General features: G+C 42.0%; 1 protein-coding gene across 3 annotated transcripts in view; it reads left to right on the forward strand.

The window, feature by feature from the left end:
• LOC116843317 (sodium/calcium exchanger 1) overlaps positions 1–27,392 on the forward strand; it is an 88,972-nt gene that overhangs the window by 27,948 nt on the left and 33,632 nt on the right. For 2 of the 3 annotated variants that reach the window (XM_032813666.1, XM_032813664.1), the window contains exon 4: positions 24,342–24,533. In XM_032813666.1, coding sequence (XP_032669557.1) covers positions 24,342–24,533 — 192 coding nt within the window. The remainder of the gene's footprint in view (positions 1–24,341; positions 24,534–27,392) is intronic. The other variant, XM_032813665.1, reaches the window with a different exon arrangement.

Genomic DNA, 27,392 nt, shown 5'->3' on the forward strand with positions numbered 1-27,392 from the left:
AAAAAAAAAAAAAAAAAAAAATATATATATATATATATATATATATATATATATATATATAAAGTGTATTATTTCATATACAAGGTGAGTTAATAACTATTGTACCATCTTGAAATACCTGAAGTAAGAAACAAAAGTGATTTTCAGATCTTTGAAGCTGTTTAGAGAAAAAACTTTTTATGGTGGCTGAGGTTTTTTGTGGAAGAAGTAGCTTCGAAGATCTTACGGTTACCTCCATTTTTCACCTCGAGAATATTCAAGGTGGTAATAATTATTGACTCATCCTATACGTAAATTTGTATAACAATACTCGCGCGAAACTTTTGAAATTGCATGGTTCTTTATAATTATATATGTTAATATATGATATAAAAAATACGATATACTTTTATAAGGAAACCATATCATACTTTTATAAGGAAAAACATTATGCGGGTAAATAATATCAGGTTCTCCTTCGAGGAGAGACCTCTCATTGTACCCGTTATAAGACGTTCAGACGTCCCGATTTAAATGCCTCACTCTGCATATACGCGAGAGAAACGGCAAGGAAAATCTCGCGACTTGAACTCTCGGCATTCGATTTCGATAGCGCCGCCACTTGCTCGCTTGCGTTTTTCCTTTCAACTCGGGTTCGATTCGATTGAATTTTTGGTGATACGAACTAGTGATATGAGCCCTGGCCGCTTCCAGACGAGGATAAATCTCCGCCGACGGGGAAAATTTGAAATACTTTTTCACGGAGTTACCGCGATGATCGATGATCGTGCCCGACGTTACTCAGAGCGTCTCTGAGTTTTGCCGTATTCTGAAAGAATGTTTGATATATCCGAGACGTCTTCCTTCAGTCGACCAGATAAGGTGGCCGTAGTAAATGGCGAGGGGAGAAGGATACCACGGTGAAAGAGAAAAAGAGAGAAGTGCCTGGGAAAGTTTACAGGCTGTAAAAATTTTTAATTCATCTCGCGGTATCTCTCTACGAAAGTTGGCGAATCGCGGACCACATATAAAACACGCAAACATCCCCCCTGGCCTCCTCGTTCCATTATCGGAATTACAAAGAAAATTCGATTTACTTAATTCGAGCTCGTTTTTCTAATTTATCAAATCGAGTCGCGAAATGTACAAAAATTCCTCCATTACCGGAATTGCCGGATACGATGTGCTTCAAAAGCCGCGACCCTCGTCCCCCGAATCAGCATATCAAATTACGAAACGTGCACCATAATTCCCTGTCCTATTAAAATTGGACGAGGTCCGCTTTATTTAATTGGGAGTCACGTTTTTCAATTAATCGATTGAGGCCGAATTGCCGGGCAGTGAAAGCGCGCGCGCGCCGGAAAGAGAGTCCTCCGAGGATCCCGCGACTTTTATCGTTATCTCCTCGAGGAGGAGAGCCCCGCATTTTGACGATTAAACGGACCGGGGCTAATCTCAAATGCGTCGAAAAAGTGATCGCTTAATCGCCGTCGCGATAAAACGGCGACTTCCCGTCGTAATTCTTCTTTCGTTCGCCATTGAAAGGGGAACAGAAAGAGATGAGAAACCCGGAAAAGCAGGAGCAATCGGAAAAGCGTTTCGCGATCGCCTTCTCCTCTTTCTCACTCTTTCTCTCTCTCTCTCTCTCTTTCTCTCTTTCTATTTATCTAACTATCTCTCTCTCTCCTTCTCCGGCTCGATGGAGGCTAATCTATCCACGGAATCTCGCCAACGAATCGCTCGCCGTCGTCGGAATTCGATGTATGAAAATGCGATCGCTCGCTATTAATGCAATCCACCGGCGGTGTAGAATCGCGCCGTTAGAGCTGGAATATCGCGCAATGTCCGCTTAACAGGCGCGCATTTGCAGGGCGCGGGAGCGCGGGACGCGATGTAGGGCGACGGAAACGATCGCGCCCGCGATCGTTCGAACCGGTCGTAACTTCCCGCGGGCGCGTTATCTCGGAAAATGGCAACGGGCGAAAGTTTGAAGCACAGGTTGCGCGAGCAACGAAGCGACCGCAAGGGATGATCGCGAGAAGGGTGCGCGAGGGCGCGGCGCGATTGGCGGCGCTATCGCGATCGATCGCGGATTAACCGTGCGACGGCATTAACAACCCCCCTTCTCCCTTCTATCTATCTATCTATCTATCTATCTATCTATCTATCTATCTATCTATCTATCTATCTATCTCTGTCTCTCTATCTCGATGACGTTAATGACGTTGTTCTGGATGAAAACTGATTTCCACGTGTCTCTTCATGCATGTGTCACGCGCTGGTTCTCTGCCTGGATTCAACGTAATTGAACGTAAGTCTTGAACAAACGGACGCCTTGCGCTCGTCCGAATTCTGTCTTTCTCTCTTCCTCCTCCATTGTGCACTAATTAGTCCACAGCTGATTGATTGATTGACTGCCGCAGTAGTATGCGTGTATTTTAATGCGGACCAATCGTTCCGTCCAAACGAGGTAAAGAAAATTACGGGTGTACATCTGTCCCCGTGCTTGCCGACCGTCAGACAAGACTGGGAGTGTTTCCACGGAAAAAAATGCATCCTTCGACGACGAATTTTGTGTTGAACAGAATTCGTCGCGAGCCGGATGGACCGTGTTTTGGTGTCATACTTCACTCCCACGAATCGGTCGCTTGAACCTTTGCTGTATTCTTCGTGTTTTTTTTTCGCGCGTGGATACTCTGCCGGTTGATTTCCGCGCGCGATTTGGTTGGTGTTTATTTCCTTCCTTAGAACAGACGCGAGTTATTTGCGCGATCTTACGTGAGACGCGGAACTTCGACCTAAAATCGATAGGTAGCGTCCGCAGTAGCGCGCCTCCCTCTCATAATTAATTATTAATGGCTTTGCCACAATCCATCTAAGGCTTCGTTCGCATTAATTAGTAGAGATAGAGCATTCCATGAATATAGATAAGATGTTTTAAGCAAACCAAAATACGCGTGGATAGCGATTAGTTTGTTCATCCGATTGTTTCATCATTGCATTCCTGCAATTTTTTGCCAGCGGAGTGTTTGCAACGAGTGTGCACGTACACGCGGCGTTTTTCGCAAACCTTTACGCCGCTAAACCTTGACCTCCGCGTCAAACACAACGATTGTTTGCAACATTCAGTCCTGCAACATCGAGCCACATACATTTTACGCTAATTACGTGTATCTCTCGTCAGCTGTGCATTCATTACACTTGTATGTCAGGTGTATATACACTTTACTCCGACTGTACAACCAACTCTATATCTTCAAACTACCACACAGTCAAAAAAGTGTCGGATTGTGCAATAAATAATTTTGAATTTCTCAGGCAAAATGGAACGTTTATATTTTTATGTCGTTGTGTACACCGAGAAAGAATACTTTTGAACATTCCCAGATAGCACAAAATCTCCAGAGAATGTTCTGGGACGTTCTTAGAATGTATGAATGTCCTTAGAATGTCTTTAGAATGTCTTTTGGAGATTTGTGCTGTATGGGTTTACTTGTGAAATATAAAGTTTATTTTTGTGAGATAAACTTTGTATCCCGCAAATAAAATTTTCAAGTATTTTGTTTCCTTTCTCAGTGTAATCTTATTATACGATGCATGCGCCGTTTTTATGCACGATTTTCTCCCATTTCGCGCATGCGGTCGACCGATTAGGCGTAACAACACTTCTCTTCGATGAGTTTAGCTACGTATTTCGTATATATATTCAATAGGTAAACGTCCTGCTCCTAAGAATTACTAGAAAACATATAACCCACATATAACAAATGTTCAATAGATATCCTAAGAATGTTCTAAGAATATTCGATTATTCTTAGAACATTTTTAGGATATCTATTGAACATTTATGGGTATTGAATACGTTATACATCTATTAGATGCGTTACGAAACTCATCAAGAAAAGTGTTGCCATCTTTCAATCAGTCGACTGTATACCGTTATCGTAAAATAATAACAACATGAAGATACAATCGTTTCATTTCATTCTGAAAAATTACTTGTATTTCGTATATATATTCAATAGATAAACGTCCTGCTTCTGAGAATTACTAGAAAACATATAACCCACGTATAACAAATATTCAATATATATCCTAAGAATGTTCTAAGAATATTCGAATATTCTTAGAACATTCTTAAGATATCTATTGAACATTTATAGGTATTGAATACGTTATACATCTATTAGATGCGTTACGAAACTCATCAAGAAAAGTGTTGCCACCTTTAATCAGTCGACTGTATACTGTTATCGTAAAATGATAACAACATGAAGATACAGTCGTTTCATTTCATTCTGAAAAATTACTTGTTACACAAACTAATGTTACATCGTCAAATACTGTCATTAAAGGGGAAAAGTAACAAGAAATGGATTGGAGTCGGGCGCGCTGATGATACGGTTCTGCATGCGCCTCGCTCGGGGATACTAAATTTTCGCGTATCTATCTATAAATACCAGCGAAGCTTGCCAAAATCGTGTCGGTGTCTCCCGGATCGATGCGTATCTAGAGATGCTTGTGATACTTCAGCAGTGTCGAAGGACCAACACTTCCTGTTCTGAGTATTCTTGGCCTCGGTACTTATCTTCCCCGCGAGACTTAGCGAGGGTCTTATCAAAAGCATCAAAAGCACGGCTTTTCAACTCTTTTTTCTCTCTTTTTACATTTTATTGACCACTTGTATTCGGCTTTCGTTCTCTCATTGGTGAAAAGAATTTCTTTCCGCCGTGAAGAAATATCAACAACGTTTTGTTGTAAAGTTTTGATAACTGATAAACGCGAACAATAATCAAGAATAGAATTATCGAGTAAGAGAAGGAAACTGGGACACGAACTAGTGACCTTTTGTCTCGATTTCCTTCATCTTCGTCGGTTTTCCCGCGAGACCTCTCACGGAGCCCAGATGTAGCGAATACATCAAAATTTTGCGGCATAAATTTGAAGATTCGGCACTGATGCGGCCGCAGACGTGGCACATATGTGACGAGCCACCGGGTATAAATAAACTCCTCGCAGACGTTGCAACGTCACTTCATAAGTTCAGTCACATACCTTGTCGCTTGTAATTTACTGTTAATATTCCCAGAGCCATTTTAGCTTCGTGAGAGTCCGGACTTCGACTTTCGAGTCTGCGTAAAACTTCCCACGTTTTCACATTTCTGTTTATAGTTAACAGAGCTTTGTACGAGTAGCGACGAATGTATGTCACGGTAAAATACATCGAGTGATCGTACAGGGAATCAAGATGAGATCCGCGCATTTTTTCTACGAAGTTTTTGCGTGAAAAATCATCTGATCTTGAGAAAGAGTAAAAATATTATTCAATTATTGTGAACCGACCACTCTCTAAGACGAAACCAAGTGTTTTCGAGAAGAGATCGCTCCGTAATCTCGATTTATCCTCGCGCGAGGGATCATACCGTCCGCGGTTGTATCACCGTTAATGCCACGTTCCGTATATACGGTACAGGTTTATAATCAGCGGAGCTAATTATCCAACCGGTAATATGAGAGTTCGATGAAAGGGAAGTCGATTACGGATTCTGGACGGAGGAGTGGGCGATGGTGAGAGTCCCAGGTGAATCTTGCACGACGTTAATAGCCCGTGAATTTTCTCGGAGGAGCTGAAGAGGACGATGTATACGCGACGCTTAATAAAATCATGAAAACCGGCTGAATGGCCGAGTAATTAGCGGCTTTTCATACCGTTCGCGGCTTCTGACGACGAATTATCTTGAAAGTTTCGAAGAACGAGAGAGAGGGAAAGAGAAAGAAAGAGAAGCGATAAAATTTCGGGGACCAATGGTCTCTCCATTACCTAGCCCCGATAGAACGATAAATTGATTTCGACTGTTTGCTAATTAAACGCGACCCGGACGAGCTGCTTCATTACAAACATAACAATATAATGCAATGACAATTTAAATATCATAAATACGATAACAACGATATATCGTGACATAATTCGATTATAATATTTTAATACAACAATAACAATGCGTATAATTAACACACAACACAAACAATGTGCGCGTTGTTTGTTCGGACTCAAAATAAGTTGTTTTCGACAAAAGATAAGTAGATTGTGCAATGCAAGTCGATATTGATTGCAAGTATTAATATCGCAAATTTGTGTATGCAAATCGTAAATCTATATTTGCAGATCTCGTAAATTTTCAATCTTCTATGCATCCAAAAAATTATAATCTCGTTCTTAGAGGAATTCTTTGAATTTCATAACATTTTACTTTTACTTACGGCCTCAAGAGGATTCTTCTAAAATAAAAAGGAAAATAAATATAATAATCTTAAAGTTAGAGATATTCGTGTTTCATCTATAGGTGAATCTACAAATTTTGTTTTCAATGGAAACTTCTTCTACAGGTCAGATTCTAGATTTCTTTTGAGGATATTATACTTCACTGAAAGAAAAAATATCTAAAAAATAAAATATTTATTCGATGGGTACCAATTACTTATTTATAAAGTATTCTTATACAAGTATTCATATACAAGGTATACTTTGTATATACAAAAAATATACAAAGTATTCTTTAAAGAAAGAAGTAAAAACATTTTCTTAAAACCTTAAAAAACTTTTGCTTTCCACGAAAAAAGCAATCATTTATTCTATTTAAATAAAAGAATTTGAATTTGAATAGACATGTTATTAGTGTACCCGTGAAATAAATATTTACGATATTCACAGTAAAAATTTTCGATATTTCTTCTCTCAATATTCACGTAAACATTCTCTTGATCCAAGAGAAATAAAAAGGACATGGTAATATCTAGCAGATTTCCAATTAATAATCCGCCTCGTTGGAAAAGGAATACTCTTTCGATAGGAGTTTTCGCGGAGAATATGCGGGATTATAGGCAGTAGTACCTCGCAACTAAAGTCCTTTTTTGTGGAGAATTTTACGTGGAAAGTCCCGACTTGGGACCGCCTGTTCGCTTTCGCTGGGGAATTATTCGGTCAGCTAGTAAATATCGCGTCGTTTGAATCAACAAATGAGGGAGGGAAATCACAGAAATACAACCGGATGATCTGCATTAGCATCGTGTATTAGCTTGCACTATTATTAGGCGTGTGCCTACACGTTTGCACTTATCTTTGTCAGTGGTTCAAGGATCGCGACCAGACGGTTGGTATACGTTGCTGTCCGTCGCGCCATTCCGCGCTTTAATCGCGAAAATGCGCGCATTCGACACTAATAGCGGTAACTTCCTCGCGCTCGTGTTCACGCGCGATGCAGCTGATAAGTAATTAACTGCAGGCAATCAAGATTTCATAACCGAAGTTGAAATTTCCGCGTTGCAGGTGGCGCGCGCGCGCGCGCCCGAGGTGCGGTCTGTGCTGCCGAAATTCGCATGGATATCGATATTAGCGGCGTATTGCGGCTATCGGTAGCCATATTAAATGAAAAGGCGATATCGCAACGCCGGGATTACGTTTGAGTTCTAATTGAAAGCGATCGGGGAGAGAGCCTGCCGGCCGCGCGAATGCGCGGAATTATGCAAATGCGTTTGGCGCGTGCACTTGCACTTGCCTCGCCTCGCTTCATCCCGTCTCGTCTCGCGTCGCGTCGCGTCGCCTCGCGTCGCCTCGCGTCGCGACGCCGAAAATTCAGAATTATCACGTGGCCTCGTGCGTAATCCAGGAATATAAGACGGTAAATACGGTCTGACGCCAATTATAAACCAGACCGACGAAGTTCACCAACCACCGGCTCTGTCTGCGTTTTATCCGAAGTGCATACAGACACTAGTCTAGTATGTACAAAGTGCATCTTGCCTCGGCAGAAGTGCATCGCCGTGCATCGCGACGCGAACGACGTGAAAAGCGGGGCAGTCGTTCGAGTTATTCCCGGAAAGGAACAGAATCGAGCTTCCTCTCTTGATAAGCGGAGACATTTCATGCTTCTGAAATTGTCTTTCTTCTGTTTTTTTTTTCCACGAAATCGTTTTTGAATCGCCGTGTTTGCCGTAAATATTATGCTCGCCATTCTTTCACCGTGTTACGGTATGCCTTCCGACGAAGGCGAGATCAACCTGCTCAGGGCGCATCACAGCAGACCACATTAGAAACTCGAACGGAGCGCGGTGGCGGCTGCGGCGTTGGCGATGAATAACGACGGCGCTTTTGAAGAGTAAATTCGTCAAACACGGCAGAACAAGCGAGAAACGAGGCTCGGACGCTGTAATGGGATCCATGATCCCTCGCCTCGCTCATGTGAGTCGGGAAAATCTACGACGAATATCATGTGACTGGTCTGGGCTCTACGTCGACTCTATAGAACTTTAAATACGGTCTGACGTCAATCATAAACTAGACGAACTACGCCCGGGGTTGTATAACTCGTTGCAACGCATATTCGACGTGCGAGAGGGTGAGCGAGTCGGAGGGCAGAGCAGGGATTAACTTACATGCATGTTATTCGATACTTTTTATTGTTATCATTTACAATCTTCCTCAATTAGCTACAATTATGCAGGAATGATCGAACTCACAAAATGTGATTTGTAAGTTTCTGTTTACCAACAGGTAGTCCATACGTCCTTCTACGCAAAACAAGATCCTAGCTTTATGAGCCTCTTTTAAGTTAATGAAAAAAAAACAGTTTTTATTTTCTACTAGTTGCGTCTTTTTATCTATTTTTTTTTAAGTTAAATTTGTCAATGAGTACTCTCATTGTCAAGGAGAGTCTAGGAGAGGATAATTGGTCATGCTTGACTTCTTGAACGATTGCGAAGAACCTCAGTGCTATTTATACTTTTCAAATTATGTATCAAATTTTCATCTTCATTTTCCTCGAAACCTCATGTGAGTTGGATCATTCTTGCATAACTACGGCCAATTAATAACAGCGCCAGTTGTTGTTAGATTCACCGCGAGTGGCAAAACGCGCTCGATCCCAATCGACCGATCTTCTTTGTATGTCTCAACTGTTATTAGCGTTGGAACGATCAACAAAATCGTTATTTTACTTCGTCGTTAATATGAAAGGTAACATGAAATAAAATCGAATCGTGTTGGAGCAACACGAGTCGAGTTAAATTTCTAGGTGATATGTGGCGAATTAATTGTTCTAATTCTTTCAGCAAGATTTTGTGCAATAAAGCGACAATCATAAAGCCCTAACGCAAGTTATTGGTCCGATTGATTTAATCTTCCACCAAACGTAGAATTACTCGTATTATGCAGTTGTATGGAAATTTGGATATATGAAATATGGATATTTGTATTATACACACGATTATGTTCCAATTTCGTTGATCTTTCACCGTTGATCTTGTAGTTTAATTAAACAATTATTAATCGACCGTTTTTATCAATACTTAAATAAAAGAATATAGTCAATATAAGTATTCTTTTAATATACATGATATAGAGGATGCTAAATTATACAGAAGATATGTATTTTTACAATAATGAGAAAATATACATTTTTAAAAAATCTTTTCGTACTTTCCAAAAGGAGCAATTATTCATTGTATCTAAAGAATTCTGATTCAAGTAAATACATTATTAGTATGTGTGCCTACATATCTTTATAAAAATATATATCTTTTATTTTTTGATATTTTTTTTTTCTTTTAGTGTGTATGTGTTGATACATTAATTACTCTGCGCGCGAGTGCAGACAAAAAGAAGGAATTCTTTGAGCTTTCTTGCTCGCTGGCACAGGATTATTCCGCGAGCCTAATTATACATCCACTATTATATATTGCCTATTAATAGAAAACTGAGAAGCAGGTATTTACGGGTTGACCCACTATTACGTCTCCGATAATGCGCCTAAAGCTCGCGCGCCTAGTTTGACCAGCGAGTTCGCGCGCTCACGCGTTGCAATTTCATTTATTTTCTAAGTCGAGAGAGCATTGTGTAACGAGCTGAATTTTACGGTCGGCGTATTCTGGGTCAACTCCGCTCTCCCCCTCCTCCTTCTCCCGGGTTCCGCCTTTCTTTGCGCGATATACGCCGCTTGAATTTAGCTCAATCCCGTTTACAACAACTATATCTTCCTGCTTTTAATTACCGGAGCCATAATCTCCGCGCGCATAACGATTCCGGAATGTGTGCATAACGTGCACCACCACTCCACAATATTTTCTCCGTTACGCGCTTTATCACACGCCGCGGTGTGCTCGCGCGTGCGAGAACGGCGAATAAAGAAGAACGTACGACGGGTGCTCTTGTTGCTTTGTTTCTGCCGGAGATGACTACAAAGCCTTTGCGAGTCCCGAATTAAAGTTGGCACCGAGCGAAGTCACCTTGAAATTCAATGAGCGATCAACAAAAGTGACGGGAGGCGAGAGGAGAGACAGAGGAACAACGAAGTAATAATAATAATGCTTTCTCTCTCTGCCCCCCTCTCTCTCTCTCTCTCTCTCTCTCTCTTTCTCTGCCTCTCTCATTATCACCGTCATTATTGAATCCCGCGTCGAGACCGCTTGAAGCTTTATTTTTAATTTTACACGGCGAGAACGTTAAATGCGGACGGCGGTAGATCCTGTTATAGCGCGCCGGGGGATTGTTTCCTCCCTGTTCACCTACCACCGTCGACAGTGAGTTGACTTTTTGCGAAACAATAACGGTATTATACGGCTGCATTATGCGACATCGTAAGGGGAATTCTCTACTGGCGTCGCTATTAAGACGCAGCCGTGAGCACGGGACTCGCCTGTAAAGAGCGTGTTTACGCGCTAGACGAGCGTTAATGCCCGATCTAATGGCGTTACCGTATTGTGTACAAACTAACGACCGCCGGATGCCGCGCCGCGCGAAATTCCGCGAGCGCGAATCTCGCGGTTCGCATCGATCGTCGAGCTCGCGCAGCGCCGCCGAAATGTTCCCCGCACACTCGACTATTTTTCCCTGTTTTACGCTTAACCCTTTCGCCAAATGGCACAGAACTCCGTCTACGCGCGTAACGAATAAATAATAGCAGCGCGATCGGTGTCTGTTACTTCGCACCGTGTAATTTACAGTGTCTGCGATAAAATGAAGCAAGGGCGTTAATAAATTAATGAAACTTGCACCTGAAACATTTAATCAAGTGAACAAATTACTGCTCAACAACAAGTACAAGCTATTTACTTCTTTTCAGTGCAAGTTATAGAGGAGATTATACATCGAAAAAAGCGTTTGATACTTGTGACTATAATTGCATGGTAAAATAAATAAAATAAGAGCAGGGAAGAATCAATTTATGTGATAAATGCTACACTTGCGTTCTCGACAACAATCATATATACAATTTGCTGCTGCTAATTTTTCTTAGAACAACGAAAGAAAATATCGGCACTAAAGATATATTTACTTAAATCTGAACTCTTTTATGTAAAATCCAATAAAGTGTAGCTTTCACGAGAAACTGAAACTGAGTTTTAAAAAAATGTTTTAAGAAAATTTTCTTCTTTTTAAAGAACCGCGTATTTTTACTTCAACCGAGTAAACAATACTCGGTTTAAATGAAGGGACTTTTTGACTCTCACCTAAGGAATATTTGTTAATTTTTAGATATTTTTTCTCAATGTATGAAAAAAAGAAATATTCTCTCCGTGTATGTTTTATGATTATAACTTGCAGTGAGATCGATCGTTTTTATCTCGGTGTAAAAGATTTCTAAGAAAGAGTCGAAATCGTTGATACGGTGAGCAGTGACGAAAAGGTTTGAAACAGAGTTCGCTTCGGTGGTTCGAAACCACGTACATAACATCCCCGTCCAATCATCGATAAGACGACGACTCATCGGCGCTCATTCATCGCGATTAATACACGCTCGTCGGTCTGGATGATAACGGGCATGAATGAAGACGTAGCGAATGAAAGAGCCGGCCTGATAACACGACGACAGGCGTGATACCGATAACGGCGACGAGATCGGCGTGCCTACGCACACACGAGCGCGCGCGCGTATCTTGTCTATTTTTCATCCTCGCGTGTCTTCATCAGTGACCGTGATAAGTGGTAGCAGACGTAAGTGGGCGTGATAATCGCGCGACTTCACTTATTTACGCGGATAGAGTCGATGTCACGCATTTATCATTTATATCTGACGCTATTACATCCACGGATTCATGAATTATGCAACCGATGATCAATTCATCAGGCACGAGGTAACAGTATGTGGCAAGAATTAAAGTTTCATGACTTCCATACATGATTCATGTTCACGATAATGTTCCGTGTGGAATTTTCATACGGATGCAATTTGGATTGCAATTTCATCGCAATTTCATTACGGATTTGTTCTTTCTATGTTGGACATGTAACGTAATGTGTAATTTTTATTCGTGATTTTGTTGTTATTGAAAGAACGGATTTGCAAATTGATCTCGAAGAATTGATATTGGTAATCTGGTAACTTTTTCGGGAAAGCTCGTGATATCCAAAATACGGGAGAAACACGCGTGGTCGAAGTATCAGATGCTTGCAACAGTTCGTCGCGTATCGTTGACGGTTTTATTGACTCAAAAGACGAGTCGTTTTACGGGCTATTCCTGCCTGAAAAGTGGCGGAATGTGGTGAGTAGTTATGGCAGATATTTCCACTGAACACGGCGTGTACTTTGTTACTGTTAATCAATGAAATGTGACTAAAATCCGACGAATTTTTTGGAGGCTTTTAAAATATTAAACACGGAAGGAGGGATCCCAGAAATATCAGCTATCAAAAATATTAGCAGGATAAAGCGTATTTTTGAATAAATGACCGATATTTAAAAATTCAAAATTATAGAAGCTCGCGGGATTGAAATATTATCTGGAAATGGCAAAAACGATGGCTGATTTTCATTAAACATGGAACACGGCGTGTATTATTTCGTTATTATTAATAAAGGAGATATAGTCGGAAATTCGGCGAATATCTGCAAGTCTGTAACATTTAACGGAGGAGAAAGACGAAAAATATTAAAGAGTGAGACATTATTATAAAAAAACGAGAGTAAAATAAAACACTGCTCAGTAAGAATCGAGTCAAAAGGTATCAGAAATCGCAATTTTTGAACTTTATAAATTACCGTGTCTACGTTGAAAGCAAAAAATCTAAGAAATAAAAGAACATTTGTTGGGTGAGTACTAATAATATATTCACTAATAATATAAGATTCTCATTTTTCAAATGAGAAAATATACATTTTCTTAAAATTTCAACTTCCTAAGAGTAATTATTTACTCTTTTTAAATAAAAGAATCTAGATTTAATCTAGATTTAAGTAAACACGTTATTAGTACTCACACTTCGAGAAGAACAGATGATGGTGACTTTGTGGATGACATGCAAGTTTTTGCAATATATACTACTGTGTCCAAAAAGTAAGACCAATTTAAAATTTTTTTTTTTAATCTTTATTTATTATTCCAAATCTATTTCGTCGCCTTCAAAGTAATCCCCCTCAGACACAATACACTTATGCCAACGTTTTTCCAATCCTACGGTTGGAAACCGTATTACGTGATGCATATAAACCCACCATCTCACACTGCATTGGTTCTTCGAGACCATTTCGCTAAAAATTCGACCCATATCGTTCCACAACCACCATATTCACCTAATTTAGCACCGTGTGACTTTTGGCTATTCCCTAAACTGAAAAGACCGCTCCGGGGACACCGTTTTGACTCGATTGAAGAGATACAAGCTGAATCGAAGAAAGCTTTGAAGGCCATTCCGGAAATCGACTTTAACAACTGTTTCGAGGGTTGGAAAAAACGTTGGCATAAGTGTATTGTGTCTGAGGGGGATTAAATAGGCGACGAAATAGATTTGGAATAATAAATAAAGATTTAAAAAAAAATTTTTAAATTGGTCTTACTTTTTGGGCACAGTAGTATATTAGTTTTACATACAAAACTCGTGCAAAGTTGTCTCTTGTGCAGTTACCATCACCATGTCTTTCTCTCTGACTGCATCGAATAAATATTCTTCATGTTTTAGATATTTTTTCTTTCTGTGATACCTTGCAATCGGTCGTCACCTTACTTTTGTTGAGTTCCTGAGCCAACATTTAGAATAAGTAAATAATCGACATTTAAAAAATTCAAGACCGCTCAAAAGCTTGGCAATTTCGCGAGACTTGACAATGACGAAGGAACGACCGTAAGCACTACCGTAAGGAAAAATTCAGCCGATTCGTCTGTTTGACAACGAAATCGCGTTTGGCTGGTACCCGACTCCCTTCACGATTACCGTAGGATTTGAAGATCCCCGGGGTGCACTGTCAAAGAAGCAATGTCGCGGTCGCATCAGCATGAACGCCGATAAGAATGACGGGACTCGGGTCGACGCGCTAGACAGGAGTCAGTCTCTCTTCCGACTTACGGCAGACGCTGATAAGTGACGGAAATAACCTCGGCCACGATGAAACATCCATCCACTCGTTCGCGAGACCGACTACGTCATTCATGCTGACGAACCCAGATAAGCGCCAGTGTTCTTTGCGCGGCCGCGATCTCCCCATGGAAGCCGCAGCGGTTTCGCCATCTCCGGGGGAGACCGCAATCAGGCTGAGACTTTCGGCTCGTCGGCCGAAATTCCGCACTTACAAGTCTCACGCCGTGTAATAACATTCGTGAAAGAAATGCTCCCGATTCTCGTGGCCGCGCTCCGTCGCAGTCATCCGTTCTGGATGCTCACGACAGTTCCGCAACTCTGACGCGCGAGTGTCGGACGCGCGACGATGTTCCACGATGTCTCGGAACGAAGTTTCGGTGGCCACGGTGCGCGATGAAGTTTCGTAATTTATATCCGCGATCTCCGTGATAAATTTGCGAAACAACGTCGCTACCCAGCCCCGACGAGGTCGCTCGGGCAGGACGCGCGCGCCTTCGTCGCGGCAGCGGCCGCCGGCCATTCCGTATTCGTTTTCATTCAAGCTTTTTTTACGGCGTGGGTGTAAACGGCTCGTGCCAGGCCGAGCGTAACGTAAGATTCCCTGGATAATGAAATAGCAGTGGTTTATTAATAACTGTGTTTACTATGTCGGCTAACGCACGGCGGCGCCATGTTAGAAAGTGGCCGCCTCGTCGTCGACGTTGTGTCGTGGTCGTGCTGCGCGAATCTGTAATTCATGAAGAATTCCAATCGATCCTGACCTTACGTGTCATCGCGTTAAGCGCGATGACGCGATACGAGGCCCTCGGGAGTTGCGCGCACGAGAGAGAGAGAGAGAGAAGCGCGAGATTAATAAATACTTGAAAAATTAATAACGCGCGCGAGAGAGAAAAAAGGGAGGAACAATAAAAGGGATATCCAAGAGAGACAGATCTGTTATTCTCTCTCTTGTTATTATTTCGCGACGTTCCACAACGGAAGCTCGATCGAGCGCATTTCACGAAGGCAAAAAGCAAATTGCGCAAACGCTCGGCGCGCGCTCGCCATTTAAACAATTTATCTTATCGTCCGACGCGCTATATTACACATTATCCTCGCGAGCAGCAGCCGAGCGGTTTACGTTACCCACGGCGTTACGTTTCACAAAACTATTCACTCGCTGCCGCGCCGCCCCGACGCCCCCGTATCTGTCAAACTACTTATTGCACCTTTTACCATGCCCGCGTCACTAAAACCAAAGATTAATTAGCCCGAGTACCCGAGCGATCTCACAGTCTGCGCGTGTCGCATAGGAATTCGGGGCCTCATTATTCAGCCGGTCAAATAGAAACCGCCGGTGTTTATAGTATTCGCTTTCTGAGCGAGGCGAGGCCAGCCAAAGTAGATACAAAGTGAATAAGGGTGTCCGACGGGGCGCGGAGGGCGGGAGACACACGATCAGGCCAACAGCATATATCAAGTCCGCCGTTGGAAACACCGGGACAGAAGCGATCTCGCTCGGGTGGACTTTATGTCGGCAGTAAATGCGGCGCATCTCCCTCCCCCCGCAAGCTCCGAACTTAAACGAGAGAGGAGAGAGTCTAAGAGGCGCGTCTCCTTTAAGAGCGACTCGAAATATTCCAGCGTGCGCGAGGAGTCGCCTGAATTAGATAAAATTAAATTGTTGAGGAAAATGACGAAAGAAAAGCAAAATGCACGTGCGAATCGCGAGGTTGATTGCGCAAATGATATCGCTTTTAAATCGTCTAACTATTGTTGACTTCTCAAGTACATTGAGAGAGAAAATAAGAAATAAGAAATATTTATTCAGTAGGTATTAATTACATATATATTTACTGAAATTTTATTTTATTTGTATAGACTAAACAATTACTTTCATGAAAACCTAACGTTTTAAGAAAATGTATATTTTCTTGTTTGACAAATATTTTATATTAATATAAAATTTAATTTAATATAAATTAATATAAATTAATATAAATTTTATATTTTAAGTAAATACGTTGTTTTTTATAGTACTCATCGCATAAATAAATATTTCATATTTTTAGATATTTTTTTCTCAATGCATAGCCGAAAGTTTCGTGATAAAAGGTTATAAACTTTTTGATTTGTTTAAACTATTTATTTAAGCTATTGTACTTTTTTAACTTATAGCGAATACAGATGGAAATAAGATTTGCACTCTATTTTCCAAGATTTTTCAAAGAAAATAGTAATAAAGAGAAAATAAATTTCTAGATTGTGCTTATTAAAAAAAACCGTCTTGGGGTGTCGCGGAGTTATATATTTTAAATTACTCTACTGTGTAAGGAGGCTAAAAGCAACCGTTCTGCAATATTGCAATAAATTATACATAATTACAATTCACGTTGTAATTAATTATTAGGAAAATTACTTCAATTAATACCTGCTTGAGCAAACGAATTAGCAGTGTTAATATCAGCATCACCCTGGGGGATTAAAGTTCACCGTCGATTCCTTGGCGGCCCGAGGCATGTCCCCGGCGAGGCGCGTTTTCACAATTGCGGCCTCTTGCAAAAAGAGATACGCGCATCCGTAAAATATGGGTCAGATTGCGCGAAACGATCCATTACCGTGAAAGCATTGTAGCGGAAAGAGCTTTAAAGGGAGCTTTTGTGTTCTTCGGCACGGTTCTTCCCTATTTCGGTGATGAACGACGTGCAACCCACGGCGAGCTTGTTTTTTCCGTGATAAAGATTAATGCCGCCATTGGGTATAATTAGGAAGATCCGCGCGGGCGAATGTCAATTGCGTAGACGGCGACGGCGGGCTGTGATATAAGCGCAAACTCTCGGGGGCCGAAAATACCCCGAGGCGACCGAAAACTTCATATTTCGCGTAAATATATTTTTGTTTCGCCGAAGGAGCACGCGGAGACGAGAGGAGAGTACAAAAGCCCTGTGAAAGTCCCGGCGGGCTTCGTTACTTCTCCCATGTTACCAGTTAATTAGCTCGCGCCTGTTTGTTTTTAATTAAAGAATTAATCGATTTCTTCGCCGGGTCGCAAAAGTTCCGGATTTATGCGGTGTTTATATTCGAGAGACTTTCTTAGCTCGTTACGTTAACTTCGACTATCGCGCGCTTCGAGCGGGATATTCCGCTGAGCGGTTCTTAACATCAATAATCAATCGCAATTGACTGCAATTGCGCGAGAAAAATCTGTCGATTGCCTGGGCAGTTTCGCGAAGCGGGCGAATTATTTCTATCAACGCTTGGAGAGAAAGGACATCTGAAAGATGTCGAATATTTCTTCGGGCATTAACAACATACTTATTTAATTCAAATTCTTTTATTTAAATAGAACAAACAGTTACTCTCTCTTTCTGTCTCGTGAAAAATTAAGATTTTCAAAAAAATATATATTTTCTTATTTGAGAAATACTTTATATTTTTTAGTATATGTTATTAATATCTAGTGAGCAAATACTTTTTTATTTTTTAGATACTTCTCTCCTTTTTCAGTGTAGACAACATTTTTCAACAATTCTACAAAGTCTTTTTCGACAAACTCTTCTTGTTAAAGAAGCGATCGAATCTCACCATCTCTTACCACCACTTACTTTCCCTCGCGTTTTTCTTCCCGGAAGACAATTACATACCCGTCGCGCGTGAATTAATAAACGATATAAGTTTGACAAATGCGACGATAAAGAAACGATAAAGCGATAAAGTTCGCCGAGTGTAGGTACGTTTTAATCAGTTGTTCGCGCGAACTCAAAACTGACCTCGAGAAACACACGCGGATAATTTACCATTTAGAAGTAACTTTACCGCCGCACAGCGGTAAGTTACGTTGGCCGCGAGGCGCCATACGTTGTTTCTAAAAATGGATTCCCGGGAGGCTAAAGCCGAGCGAACTTCGGAGGCGAACAGGACGACACGGTGTGCGTGAGTAAGCGACGTGTCTGTGTGTCGCGAATTACGCACTGTCTGTAACAATCGCATCGGAATCGCGCAATTTCTCCCTCTCCGTGCGACAGCGCGACGTTATAACGAGTGAGAGGGATAACGTCGAGAGACGAAGCTGCAATTTCGAGCAGTGAATGTCGAACGATACTGTATTTATAATTCGAAGATTATGATAAAAGTGCAACGGAACGAGAACAAAGTAAGTTAAACGATAATAATTAATGCGCTTCCGAAGTAGTACTTTAAAAATTGTAACAAGTCGCAGAACGGCTTTACGCGACAAGAAAGAGAGTTACGGTTAAAGCGGCTTTAAGATCCAGTTGGACATACTCGCGCCCACATCTCCCTATCCGCCCTCCCCCTCTCTCTATCTGTCCCGATAATTGAGAGAGTTCCAGCAATTTTACTTCGAAATTTTGCAAGCACACGGAGTCTCATAAGTCTTTGGCGAAGTACAAACTGCATTTAGGGGAAAGTTCTATCGAAGTCGCATAGCGAAAAGTGCGGCAGTTCCTAAGGGCGCAATTTTCGATCCCGCTTTTATACGCGGAATTAACCCGACGCGAAATAGCACAAATTGCGCGAACGTGCTGGCGACTCGTGAGTGCGTGTGTTAGTGTGAAAGTATCATGTATAGTCGCGAATGAATAATAAATTATCCCGTATATTAATAGTTGCTGTTTGAAACTCGTCTCAGGTGAGACACTTGAATTTGAGTTCAAAGTTACATGAGAGAGTTTCTCAGTTAAATCGCGATATTATATATATATATATATATTATAGATATAAATGTCGTATATAATGTCGTAATAAATTATCCAAAGCCCGTATATTAGTAATTGGTACTTGAAACTCGTCTCAACTGAAATATTCAGATTTGAATCCAGAGTTAGGTGAGAGTTTTCCAGTTGAATCGCTATTATTACAAATACAAGTGTCATATGTGTCATCATTCGACTGGAAAACTGGGATCTAACTCTGAAGAAAAAAATCTATCTATCTCATATGAGACAAGTTTCAGCTTTACCATTAATCATTATTAACACGGCTCTAAGAGAAGTTGCCGAAATCGCACGTGACTTTACGACCACCTAGTTCAAGTCTGCTGGACTTTATCACCCCGCCTGTTGTTCTTTCATTTCCTCGCTGGCGGGTCCTCTCACTATTTAATTTCGCTGATAGATTTTCTTGCATATTTCACTAATGGTTTCGTTAACGGACCGAGTAGGGGGAGAATGTTTTATCATCCGAGCTCCTCGAGGTTAAAAGTTTCCCAACTTCTCCAGCCTGGACCAATTCCCGCCCGCCTGCCTGCCTGTCTGCCTGCCTGCCGTTGCAACAGCCGTCCGGGTGATCCATGATAAGTCCACTCTCGCATTAACCACCTCCATTCCCAACCCCATCTATCCCTCGGTCGATCCACTTTACTCTTGCTGGCAGTAGCAGGAGTAATTTCAACCGCTACATCAACCCCTACGTACGTGCTAAGCCAGCCGATAAAAAATTACATTCTACGATATCTCCGAGAGCTTCGCCGCGAATCTCAATATGTTTCTCTCTCCATTCTGTTTCTCCTTTTTTGTCTTTTCTCCTTTCTTTTAAATAACCATTTATTCGCGTTTTGTGCGATTGCGCGAGTAACAGCGGCCGGACGATTTGATATTGTCTAGAATTACGTTTCCTTTATCTCCGCAAGGGAGAGAAAGAGTGTATCGAGTGGCGCGCTCGTTGCTCCGCGTCCGGCGCACAGACTCGGGTAATCCCCTCGAGAATCGCCAAATGATCCCGCCGTACCCATATTCGATTTCCCCCCTCCCCCTCGTGCTATCCGCCCTCGTCGCCGTTTCTTATATTTACCGATAATCTCGACGTCTTGATCGAGCGGCGCTCGTAAAATTCCACCATCGTCCGTGAGTTAAAACCACCCCGCGAAAGGGGGCCGGTTCTCGTCGTCATTTATTTCCGACTTGCCGGCACCAACTAGGTTTAAAGTATTCCGATGGAAAACCCATAGCGATATTAGTTACTGCGACTCGTATTCAATCACCGTGTCCTACTTTCGCTAGAAGCTGAGAATTTTCCCGATTGTGCGATGCAAAATTTGGCCGGAATCTGGAGAGTCAGAAATAATCCGACTCTCTTTACATAAAAATATATTATAACATTTTCTCCCTTTTTTTTCCTTTTTTGGAAGATATACCGGTTAGTAGTGAATAATGGTTGGTCCATTGAGGATGCAGTTGCATACAAATGCATATTACACATTATTATATTAAAAGAAAGTCTCTTTCTCTCTCTCTCTTTCATATAATATCATAAATATAATATATATATACATATATCATATAATGTCATTATATAATATATAATATCATAATATGTGGCGTAAATATCACATAATTCGGAATTTCTTCGTTACCTGAGATTAGAAAAATTGTGGAAAGAGAGAAAACATTAGTTCACATCCATTGTACTTTGTATGTTCTCACTTTCACCCGTTTTTCTCTCTCAACAACCCCATTACCCGAGTATCATATATCGTCACCTCGAACTGGTTGATTCTCTTCGAAGATGCATCACGATGCATTATCGATCTAAATAATTCTGCAGCCTGCGAGTAGCAAACCACTTAGACATTAGGAGAACGTAATCCAGATGAAGGATAATAATCGCGCGCCTACGCTAATCTATGTGAGCTATTCATGAAACATTATCCCGTCTAATCGATCCTTTCACGCCTCTGTAATCCATTTATAACGTGCGAGTACTCCCCAGTTCAATCTTTCAACGCAGCGTTTACATGTATAATCCCGCTCGTATCATCGTGCCACGTCTAATTACTTCCGGCTTCAGGGAGGAGAGAATTGCGCGTTTCCTCCTTTTCTTTTTTTCAAATATTTTTTGTTGAAAAAGTACTCTCAAAGGAATATTGCATTATATGGCGAGGACACGTAGACGTGGAGGGTTAATTTCACATTGCGACACGACGCCGCTCGCACGGGACGCAGCGCGTTGCGTCGCAGCATTCAAACGGAAAAAGCTCAAAGATGCCGTGGGGCGGTGTACAGAAAGGAAGGGAATGCTGAAAAAGCCACAAAGAGCGGGATAACTTCCGGGACGAATTTTCCTGCGAGTTTACCCGCCGGGTTTTTCGACGAAGGCCGGATTTCAAACGCGATAAATCGCGCCCTGGCTGCATCTGACGTTCATCGTCCGATCGTTCATCGATTTCATCCCCGTCTAGACCAGAAACGACCCGCCATTATTAATCGTCCGCCCCCTCCCTCTTCCACCCGCTGTCTGATAAATCGGATTCCCATTTCTTTCGTTCGAACGCGTCTCTTTAATGAGCCTCGTGGCCGTTGAGAGGTCACGGACGTGGCTCTACAAAGCGCGCACACGCGCGCCGCGCTTAATAACTTAATTTGTACCTGTCCCTTTTCTATTATTTATACGTTCAATCCCGTCGAAATTACTAACATCGCGCACGCGCGCACATCAAGGAAAAATCAAACGAAATTGTACTCGTCGGCGCGGAAAGTGAGCTCGCCGTGCTTCGGCGAGATATGTGCTTTCAGAGGGATAAGAAGCTTTTAAAGGGTAACATGAGAATATATATATACATACACAGAGTGAAAGCCACAGTAAACAAACTTCTATCCCCTTCGCAAAAGAGATATCTTCGGGGACGACGAAGGTTTCGATGAAAGAAGGGAGCTGGAGTAATAGTGGAGGATGTTTTCAATATGTTTTACGTTAATAGCACATCTCAAGAAATATTTCGAATATCCAATTTTAATGTAGCCGAAAAGGAGGAAAGAGATATCTAAATTATTTGCTTCAACACGCGAAGGACTGTAACTATATATTATAATACATTGTAGCGCTTCACTAATTAACGTCACGTATAAAATATAACCAATTAGTGCAAATTAAGTATGTAGCCAGTAGGAAAACAATGGAACGTACCAACGAATACATGCATCGCGAAATGTATTTATTTACTGTGTCTTTGGTGATTCGAACTTTAGTCGAAATAATCAGTGGAAATCAGCGTGACGGCCGACATATTAATTTATTCACGTTTCCACGTGTCGTTAGAGGACACTTTCGCGTTAATTGTTCACAATATATTCGGACTTGTCGCGAATTATGATATTATGTCACAATAATATAATATTACGTCATGAAAGGCGATCTGTCGTAATGGCGTGACGGGCGGCAGGGAAGGAATGGGCGGGATGATCCGCCAGTTTATCGAGGGTTTAGCGAGGGTGAAATGGTGCAAAATTCGAAGTGCGTAATCTTGTATAAAGGGCGCGGGAGAGTGAACGAGGCGAGGGTGAGAAGCGCGCGACGACAGATCCGTACTGAGTCACGAGTCACATAAGAATTTCGCCCGAGGAAACTCAATATCGCTTCCGATTTCCCGGAAAAGTCCCGGGGAATTATCCCGGGGGAGGAAGGCGGGGAAAGTTTTCAGCGATTCCCCTATAAAAAGCGTCAACCACAAAGAAAGGACGACCTGTCGTCCGCGTCTTTTCACCGGGCGAATGTTCGGGGCATGACTGGTCCTCTTTTTTTTCTTCTTTCACTTTTTTTTTTGACCTCCGAAGAGCGAGTTCGCTCTCGCTAAAACTGGTGCTCGCACACTCCGGAGAAGAGAGCGCGACTAAATAAATAAATAAATAAATAAATAGCCGAAGCAAAGTGAAACTAAATAAATAAGTGAGTAAACGAAATGGATAAATTCTCTGCAGTCCTCTGAGAACAGGCTACACGTCCGTACCTTTTTTCTGCAAACCTCGTTCAATATGCAGGATATGTTAAGCGCGAACTACGTATGTAGCCAGACAGCGCGCAAACTTGCAGAAGACGTCCGAGAGACGTATAAGAGACGTTCCACTTTTCTTAAACATCTCGTTGACATCTTGGAGAAGTTTGTGCTGTCTGGGTACAGTCAGAGAGGCAAGAAGGTTGTGACATTTTATTTTCGACGACTTTCGCAACGCACCCGTATGTCTAACGGGAGAATTCGTTCTTCCTTTCTTCTCAGTCATTCTCGGAAAATAATTTTTCCTATTGGATGTCGGATGCGCGTCGGAGCTCGGCGAGTTAAAAATATTGCGATCTTTCCGCCGCTGACTGTACGCAACTCGAGGGTGGACCCGTCACACGTGTACATAACGATCACGCAATAACGACAAAATGAACACACATTTCATTCGACACACCGTTCCTACATTTGTACACGTAGAATACTTTTGTTCTCTTTCATTGAGCTGATTTTACACACCCACACAGCTAGACACACACACATACAGGAACACGCACTGTGCACTAGCAGGAAAGTGTCAGTGCAAGTGGTGCGAGTCGGCATGTGGTCAGACACGAATGCAGAACACGGAATTGGCCTAAGAGAAGCATGCGACTATAATTCATGAGGGCAATCGATAGTAAAGCCTTATCCACGCGAGAACGCGAACTGTCGCGTTTATCGGTCGCGTTTAAAGCCTGTCCAGATGAATCTATATACACGGAGAAATCAATCAGCCACGCGTCCGATAGCGTTTCCGTATCGCGCGCGCGCGCGCGACCCTGATTGGAATTGCTATACAATTGAAGATCGTTTTCTCTGCGAGCACGCGAATTAAATGCAAAGCAAAATTTATGTCGTCATTTGTCTTGATTTCTCCAAGTTTTGTAAGCGTGAGAGGTCAGTCGTTGTCATTCGTTTCAATTAAAGCTACCTCGGTATACATTTCTCGACGTTCCTATGTTAAAATTCAATATTGAAATTCGTGTCTCCGACTCGTTGAAAGGATTCGACGTTAACGACCGATCCGATAGAATTGAGACATCCATCCGACGAAATATTCAATAAGGAGCTTTTCAACAGGCGTTTCACGTCGTTCGTGTGCTCGTTACGCCGCGCGCAGGAGCGATTTCAAGACGGCGAAGGGCTAATTACCGCGCGATCCTTCTCGTTGTTCTTGTCTGACTGCGAGTCGACTCAACTTATCCCGATTTAGAACATATCTCGACGTTATTGAAACAGCAAAGCGTGATTTTCTGGTTTCAGCGGAGGCAGGAATGGCGGCGGCGGCGGAGATGAAGCAGCCGGAGGAGAGAACGGAGGAAGAGAAAATGGCGTTGCTGGGCAGACCGCGGCTGGGCGAGGTGTCACGGGCTCAGATCAGAATCAAGGAGTCGAAAGAGTTCAAGAACACCGTGGATAAGCTCGTACAGCGGGCGAACGCCTCCATAATACTCGGTGAGCAACCGCCTAACGCGAACTTCCCCCGGAGTGACCATCGTAAGATTTCCCTTTTCGAATTTCCTTTGCTCCCAGGCGAAGCATGAATGTCTAAAAAGGCGTCTTCGAGATGTCTAGAAGACATCACACGCGTTTCAGACGTGCTTTAAATATCTCCAAGACGCATTTCAGACATTCGTGCTGCCTGGGTCACATCCTATCTAAGAAATTACGAGAATGACTGCGTTGAGCAGAGGCCAAGTCTGAGTGAGTGATTATTGTTTGTGTCACAGAGTGTATTTCTCGATTTTCGATAGATAGAGAAAAGATATACCAATCAGAAACAACGATCAATGAACGATCCGACCTCTGCTGAACGCAGCCCGCATGCATCGTTACTGCGAAACATGAAACGTTACGGCGATATTTTTCTCCACTCTCGCGTAATATATCACCCCCGGAGAAAGATGCATCGCGCGCGCTCCTTCGCGCTCGCGCGGATATACATGTTTTAACCGCGAAGCGTGCTTATGAAAAACGTAACGGAATCTTGCGCCTTGTCGACGGGGGATTTCCCCGCGCGTTCTCCCGCCGAACGCTGTAAATTTATTATTAAACGACAAGTGCCTAAGCCAACGGGAACCTAACCACTCCCAATGGAGGACAAAATGCGCATCGCGAGACCCGGGCATCTAGATTGGGGGCTTTTCAGAAATGCAACCCCGAGGAATGCGGCGTTATGCGGGGCCTCGTGAAATTCAAGACTCCCCGGGCGCCATATGCATGATTCTCACGTTCCTGCGTTCGTTGCATCCGCTGCCACCCGCGGCCTTCCGCCGCGCTTCGCTATGCAGAGTCGCGCGCTTTATGTCGCTGCGCAGCGTCTCTATACTTCACTTTCCATATTTCTTCGTATTCCGCGCGATTCTTCCTAATTTCGCATAAATCGCGTATCATCGGCCAGCCCGGCGCTCGCGATTAATGCCGCGAGGTGCGCGCGTTTAAAATATTATCACGCAATTTCGCGCTGAATAATAGCGGAGCTCTGTCGTTGTCGCGACTGCGCGACGATACGCATCGCGCAGTCACGTCACGAAACGGCACGTACATCGCTCTTTGTCATTTAATTTGTCTTTGAGCGAATTCGCAGCGTTTTTAACAACTTCGTTGTTACGTGTCGCTTTGTCCCTCGCCCGTCTATTTTTGCAATCACACAGAACGATTTCCACGCGAAAAGAAGCGCGACGCGCGATGTAAATTGAAGTCACGGGGGCGAACTTCTCTCTTTTTTAAAGAAGGTAACTTTGTGGAGGATGCGAAAGAAGTATCGGAGGAAACGAATTGCATTGTAATAGAGCGATACGTAGTTTCTCGCTATACTTGCTTCGCGCTTCCAGACAACTCGTCCCGACATTTGACTCTTCTGAATACGTTTACGGCAATATCGCGAAAGTAGATTCAGTGAAAATTCCCTCGCGAATTCTATTCAGCTCCGTCAAGTTTTTCCGCAACTCTACTTCACCCGAGAAAATATCAATGTTAGTTCTAATTAACAAAAATCTTTTCAGCAGAAATCGAATATAATTGAGGGGGCTGGTTGGTAATTTTAACACTACATAATCGTACGTTGTAATAATGAAGTAATTAAAAAAAAAAATATCGTGCACACGTGTCTTCTCGCAATTTTAATGACTGGACTTAAAAAATCGTAAACAGAAAAAAAGTTTGGTTGAACAACATTGGTTTAACGTAACAATAAACAAATTAAACGCGTTATAGCTGATAGGAGTACAACTTTTGGCTTATATGAATTAAATTCGGATCTAAGAACCAGAAAAATCCTGTTTTCCCTCCAACAAAAATTGAAGGAAATAAAATTTCTGGTTTTTATATATCAAATTCGGGTGCAAGAATCAGCAGTTCTATTTACCTCAATTAAAAATTAAAATTTGTAAGTTTAAAAGAAACAAAATTTCTGGTTCTTATGGACCAAATTCGAGTCTAAAAATCAGAAATTCTGTTTTCTCTAACTAAAAGTTTTTGCAGGTTGAAGGGAACACGTTTAACTTATTTATTTATTGTCGCATAAAATCAACCAATCCTTTTTCCTCGTGTATAATTATACAATTTGCTCGCGCTTTTCAACGACACGGGGGCACATATAAATGAAGATGACGACGCATATTGTCGCCTTTCGCTACGAATACTGTAAATTCCCAGTGGAAGCCTCGAAAATGGCATTCTGCCGGATTCGCTTTCGATATCGGCTCCGAACATACAAGACAATAGGAAGCGCGAAGCTATCTGAAGCTATCAGTTACAGTGGGGAACTCCCCGTTGTAGCTTCCTTTGTTCGTTTCCTTCTGCTCGCGCTACTCCAAGGTCTTCCTTTTCTTCGTGGCGGCAGGAAACTGTTCCATGTGCTTTTCGTTTCCTCTAAGGCGTCTCCGCAAAGCTACTCCTCTCGCGCGCGCGAAAGCCCCGAATTTTTTTCGGATCTTTTTCGTTTATTTTCAAAAAAATCGGACTCGTAAAGAGCAACGGCAGCTGCCATGTTCGGGGTCTCTTTCGAATTTGCCTATTTTTTATTTTAAAACTAACAAAGGAATAACAGATTCTTCGCATCTGTTCTTATGCTTTTGGAATGAGCTCAATAATAATCGTCCGATACTGTCAAATAAGCGATTTTTCACGTATCGTATAAAAAAATTAAAATAATGAATTTTTAGTAATATTGTAAAATATTTAATACACGATGTTTATTGTGAGCAGGAGAGAAATGTTTTGAATATTATAGGAATTCGATATATATATATATATATATATATATATATATATATATATATATATATATATATATATATATATATATATATA

Source organism: Odontomachus brunneus, unplaced genomic scaffold (assembly GCF_010583005.1).
Source record: "Odontomachus brunneus isolate Ranch 3 - 2012 unplaced genomic scaffold, Obru_v1 Obru_scaffold_031, whole genome shotgun sequence".
Classification (NCBI taxonomy): Eukaryota; Metazoa; Arthropoda; class Insecta; order Hymenoptera; family Formicidae; genus Odontomachus; species Odontomachus brunneus.